Source organism: Hibiscus syriacus, unplaced genomic scaffold (assembly GCF_006381635.1).
Source record: "Hibiscus syriacus cultivar Baekdansim isolate YM2019G1 unplaced genomic scaffold, ASM638163v2 tig00000132_pilon, whole genome shotgun sequence".
Classification (NCBI taxonomy): Eukaryota; Viridiplantae; Streptophyta; class Magnoliopsida; order Malvales; family Malvaceae; genus Hibiscus; species Hibiscus syriacus.
Genome location: NW_024061764.1, coordinates 649,623 through 655,747, shown reverse-complemented (window position 1 = coordinate 655,747; position 6,125 = coordinate 649,623). Strand labels below are relative to the sequence as shown.

At 34.9% G+C, this 6,125-nt stretch overlaps 1 protein-coding gene across 2 annotated transcripts; it reads right to left on the bottom strand.

Annotated features, from left to right (window-relative positions):
• Positions 1-3,278: 3,278 nt before the first annotated feature.
• LOC120127861 lies at positions 3,279-5,590 on the bottom strand. Of its 2 annotated transcripts, XR_005516583.1 has the most exons (3): positions 5,256-5,590; positions 3,719-3,992; positions 3,279-3,674 (listed from the first exon to the last, which is right to left on the bottom strand). XR_005516583.1 is itself a non-coding variant. In XM_039145701.1 (2 exons), the coding sequence occupies exons 1-2, from the start codon at positions 5,498-5,500 to the stop codon at positions 3,785-3,787; spliced, it is 453 nt and encodes a 150-aa protein (XP_039001632.1). In that variant the 5' UTR covers positions 5,501-5,590; the 3' UTR covers positions 3,279-3,784. The 2 variants fall into 2 exon arrangements, 1 of the variants encoding a protein (XP_039001632.1); XM_039145701.1 differs by having other exon boundaries at positions 3,279-3,992.
• Positions 5,591-6,125: the final 535 nt, after the last annotated feature.

The window sequence follows — 6,125 nt, the reverse complement described above, 5'->3', positions numbered from 1 at the left end:
ATATAGCATGAAAATCGAGGTAATACATTACTACCTCTTTATATTTTATAGAACATGTTGATAATGGATAAATGCATGGATATATTTATATATATGCCTGTTTAATTGTGGATGGATTCGAATCGAATACGGTTTAAGTGATAAATTATGAGAATACTTCGATTAGGTAAAATTACGAAAATACCCTTATGTTGTAAAAAGACAATAATTAACCCTAGAAGATATATAAGAAGTTTGTTAAGGAATAATTTATAGTTTAGAGACTATTCGGAAAAACGATTAACCCTAGAATATCTAAATTATAATTATCCTTGTTAAGAGTTTTAATACCGAAATTTACATGGTTAAGAAAATACAAAAATGCCCTTGAGAGGTAAAAACAGTCTAAGTTGACCATGCATGAGAAAATACTTTGAGGATTCGTACTTAACTCGATAAATTACAAATCTAATTGTTAAGATCATTACTTTGTACATAAAATTTCTGATATTCCGTTTGTAAAATCTGAGAAGGCACTTGACCCGAAAATCTTTGAGTTAAGGGTAAATACCTGAAGAATAATTTATCGATGATGATTTTTTGTGAGAATTGTTTGAAAGGACTGGAATAGATGAATAGTTTGAATTAAATAATAAGACCAGACGGAAGGAAAAGATTGAAATACCTTGGATCTGTACAATGACCAAAATACTCTAGAATGCAAATGACCTAAGAATATCACTAAGCCCAGGAATGATTAATACCCTAGAAGGACAATGAATTGATCAGTAGAGAAGTATCAGTTCTGGAAGTGGTCCAGCTCGAGTTATTTGATAATCCGATCGATCGACATAGATGGTAAATGTCCTGAATCTTCGTTCTCGCTTATCAGCTCAAATCACTCTGGTCATATACGAAAAACAAGTAACTCATATGCAAAGGATTCTGAAAAACTTTCTGAATACTTGATCCTCCGAAAACTGCCCGAATACTAAATGATCCTGATAAGTCATGTTCTGAATAACCGATGATCCCATCAGCTAATAAACTCTTCCGATAGTGATTCTAATTTCTGACATTCTAACGGTATACTAAATATCTCTGTTTCTCTGTCCGATAAGATTATCCAGTACCTCTGAACCATATCTGTAGCATCTAGTGTGTTCCCTGATCATATGAATATTTTATCTGATTTCGGTTCTGATTTCTGCTCTGAGTTATGTTCTGATTTCTGCTCTGATTTCTGATATCTCCGTTTACTGGCGGAAAATGTTTTATTCGGGGTACTCTGGGATCTGGTATGAAGACTCTGGCAGGTTCAGGCGCTGCGGTTAATTCCTTTTATAGGTTCTGCACCGACTGGTAATTCCTTATGGACCTAAGGCGACCCTTGGGTAGGCTATGTGGCCCTGAGATTTTTCTTGGGTAGGCCTTTGTGGGCCCGAGAATATTCTTAGGTAGACTCGCAGGCCCCAAGGTACTCTCTTAGGTTGTGCAGTTATGGGGATCTGAACATGGCGTTCGGTTGGAAGACGATTCAAAGTTTTTAAATTAAAAAATCCTATGATTTTTTATAACTGTGAACTGTAATGATTTTAAAAAGCATAATAGTTTTAAATGTTTTACGGGAACACACTAGATAACCTATTATGATCTCCTAAACTCGATTATCCGAAATATTTATCTGAACTGAAAGCTCACTGTCGGTTACTACCTGAAATATCAGTAGGATTTCCGCTCAACATAAAGATCTGTAGATGTCTGAATCGATAAGGAAATATATGTTTATCTGTATCTGCACGTTCTTCAGCATCATCTGGTAGTTCTTTATTACTGAGCTTTCCGAAGCTCACTCTATTACTCACAATTGCAGGTTAAAAGAATTGTACCAGTGAAGCAATCGACTTCAGTGAGTTATTCCGGCTTTGTTTGCAGAGTATGATACATGTGATTAGGTGGCATGTAATTGTATTTTGTTTTATATATATGAGTCTGAAAATCTGTTTTATTTCTAAATACTGATAAATGATTTTATGAGTTTACATGTTATGATAAAAAGTTTTAAATTTTCTGCTATTTTTACGGTGGGTCGCTCCGGTGGCCCTAATGTGACTCCCTAGATCGGATCGGGTTACCCACATCGGTCTGAGGGGTTACATATCTCCGCACCAACGTTTTCAAAGAGCTCTTCAGTTTGTGGGAGGAAGAGTGCGGATTGCCAATGGACAGCATTGTTCAAAGACACGTCTCCGAAATACCGGACAAGGCATTGTTCATGTTATTGGACTCGCATCAGTTGAAGATCATTCTGCCGTGAAAAAAATCAAAAAGGTTTCACCGAAATTGGAAGTTACCTTGGTGTTCGGATTTGTTTCGCCGAATAAAAGAAACAACTCCATATGGAGTTACGTTGCTGCGAAGTAACTTCGTTTCCTTCTATTACATAGTTTCAAGCACTAATTCCAAACTTATATAGCTCAGCTGAAATTCAAGTTAAATAATTACTTCAGGAAAAGTCCTCTCACATTAATTTAGTTGAAGGTTGGTATCAAATCCATAAACAGGGCTGTCCTAGTTATATTTTCATATACAAAGTGATAGTGACGGGCAAAATTAGTTATTTTAGATTGAAAAATTTGTAGTTGTTTTTTTAAGATCAAGACATCAACTTATTCATGATGACTTTTTGAATGAAATTCAAGAATTTAGAGGTTACAAAGTATGTTCAAGGATCATCTGATCATCAATTAAATTTTAAACTCGTCTTGAAACGACTCAATTAAATGTCGAACTCAAGATACTAGGCTTTTTTTTCAAATGTTTAAATATAATACTTTAATAATATACCTAAGAGTGATAGTCAAAGCTAATATTATACCTAAGAGTGATAGTCAATGCTCTCATCTATGCCGTGTTGTCTGATCATGTATGTCTTCGATATATAAACACGTTTCTTTTTTATTAAAATAAATCCAATTTTCATTCAAATTAGTTTTTTTTGTCCTTTGATCGGATTAAAATAGAATTTGTACCCAAGTCATCTGACACTGCACAATGACGTGGATGATTTATATCACCGAGGGAAGGCTTGACCTTGATTGGGGTAAGACACATGACTATGGTTTTCAGATTTCTAAATGCTGTGGGGATAATGGCTTTTGCTTTAAGAGGCCATACACTAACGCTTGAAATTCAGTTTTTTAATAAATTTCCAAGAGATTGGATGTCTCGATAAAAAAGTATAAATAGTTAGATAAAAGAAATTATTAACCATTCTATAATTTATTAGTGGACAGTAGAACTCTTCAGCCTACGTATACTATTGATCTGCTGCAAATCAACTTTACGGGTATATCATACATGCACAAATGTTTCAATCACTCACAGCATCTACTCCTATCCTCTGACGTCTTTAAGACTACAAACATGTCTGAACACGTTACAAAATAAAGCAAATATTGTTTACTACACTAGCACCTGGATAAGCATTCTAAATTTAGTTTCTCACAGCTACGAATAGGATGGGGGAAAAAAGGTAGTGAGAACCGCCCTGTACCTTCGAATTAACTACTACCAGTTCAATTAGAGCATCCAACTTTCCACCTCAACTCATTAGACTCCCCAATGGTTCCCAAACTTTTGAGGTGATCATATCGAAACCGTATTCCAGCATCAGCTAGGCTTGGGCCAATTCACATTCTCTTTACCACAGTAAGCATGAACAAAATGCAATGATCAGTAGATCTCAAAATTTATACCACAAGTTGGTCCGTTTTTATCAAAAAAGACCAAGCTTCATGTAGTTCTACATAGATAACGGAAGAAGCATCCTTCTTTTCTTTTTCCTAGCCAATCTAATTTGTTTTGTGATTTTCATGCAGAGAAGCAATAGCATTGTTATGCATACTAGGATAAAGGCAAGTTGCAAATGCCTAAAATATAAAGAGACAGCTGAAAAAACCAGGAAAGCTAAAATAACAAGTTCCCATAAAACAAAGAGCACAACATCAACCCTGCAACCACGAAACAAGAAAGCACAACGATTAGATAACATGACAAAGAAGACCAAATGAATGGATCACAATAAAACTAACTAGTCTGTATGTCACACTCTCTGATAAAAGGTTGGAATCTTCTGTCTCGTATAATTTATTTAATCTAATTGTAACCCAACAAACATTTCAAAACTTGTTCAAACTACTACACATGCATAAGTAGCAAAAAAATAAAAAACATCAAATGCACACATGCTGCAAAGTTTAGGTTCAATGCCAACAGCTTAATATTTTCAACTTCCGGCGTCAAGGCTTCTCAATATGAGCAATAACGCCACCTACCCTAAGTCCCTAATCTTCCATGACCTTGGATAATCCAAACAATTTCTGAAGAACCTATTCCCAACAGATCGGTAAGCATTCTGCTCTTATATATACTTCAAAGATGAGAAAGAACTAGAGATACACATGATACACAACTGTTACAGCTGAACCAACAGCATCTACCATCATACAGTTAAGTCACACACCAACCACCAAATTCATTCAGTTGAAAATCTAAAATATAAAATAAAACCCGGCAGACAAGTAGAAAAGTGAGGGTTAGCAAGATAACAACAATGTCATAACTCATAAGTACACCTAAAGCTGACTTGCAAGGGCTACCGCATTATCAGAACCCATACTCATCTCCACAACAAACTCTCAGTCTCACGAATCAGCTACATGATACAAACACTGGAGGAATTTTCTAATTCTGTCACCCCCAAGGGGCAGGCTTCTTCGAGCCATCTTATTTCTATTTCTGATGAAAAATAAGATGAACCAAAAATTTCAAACATTATTGGTCTATACTTTTTGAGGGTCTAATTAACACAATTCGGACTCAAAAGCAGTCTAACAAAACCCAGAGTCAATTCGCTTCTTCGAGCAATTAAAATTTCAAAGTATTTCCAAACGATAATTTAATTGCTCCAAAAATCGTTGCTCCCCCCTTCAAGTCTTAGTAAATGTACATTTTAAAAGTGGACATTATTTTTACAAAATTAAAAACATATAGAGAAGCCATAGCTGAATTTTTTTTATCTAAGTTATATTATGTACGTAAATCGGTAAAGTTTTCCGATCGAAGTTCAAAATAATGGGAGAAAATCATATCCAGACCGTAAAGAACAAAGATCTTGATATAGAATCACAACCAGGTTAAAACAGTTACAAAATTCCAACGTTATATTCGAAAGAAAAAAATACAGAAAAACGCAATCATGGAATTAGGCATACCTAGAAGACGTAAAATTAGACGTCGAAGTGAAAATCGAAACGGAGGCCCAATCGTGCTTTGATCGAATCTGATACTCTCTCAACTGCTCTGCTAAATTCGATCGCGTTATCATCGCTTCCTTCCTTCTTTCCCTGACTATCTGCCTTCTGTTTTGTTGGTGTTTGGAGATTACAAATTCGTTGAAATTTGATAATTTGCAGAGCAGTATGCGAATCGGAGCTAGAAAAAAGGTAAGTGATAGCATCAATGCTCGATTCAATTCTGCCTCGGTTGTTGAGTTGGCGTTCCGTAGACCCTCTCTCCTCTTAATTTTCTTCCTCAATCTCTCTCCCCCTCTAATTACCCTCCTTTTCCTTTTCTTTTTACTCCTAAAATACCTGAAAATAATAATGAATTTCTTTCAAAAATAAAAAGAAAAAGAAAGAAAGAAGCAGAGCCGGCGTGTTTGACGGGCTTTCGATTTGACTGAGCACGACCCGTCAGGCCTATAGTTGAATTGCTATGCATTTGATATGGGCCAGCCATATTTTGAAGATTATTAGTTTTCGAGTAAAATGCACCCATCGTCTCAAACTAGACATAGATTTAAAATTAATCCTTCAATTTAAAAATATTCTAATTAAATCCTAAACTATCAATATTGTATCAATCAGATAATTTTCTAGCCTGACTATTAGCTTGCACATTAAGTATTATCTCAAATTTAACATGGTACAAATCTAAAATAAATGGACTAAATTATAAACACATGTATTTATTACACGAATAACTGTTTTTAAAACAATTTCTACTTAGGGTATTAATAAACAATAAAGTTGATAACATTAAAGATTCAAAGTTTAACAAGAGCAATAAAAGAAAGTTCAGAG

Excerpts from the sequence above, each read along its gene's own strand:
- LOC120127861 (XM_039145701.1), bottom strand. The coding sequence starts at position 5,500 with ATGCTATCACTTACCTTTTTTCTAGCTCCGATTCGCATACTGCTCTGC. Across the intron at positions 3,993-5,255 it reads TCTAATTTTACGTCTTCTAG|GGTTGATGTTGTGCTCTTTG; the intron begins GTATGCCTAATT and ends TCGTGGTTGCAG.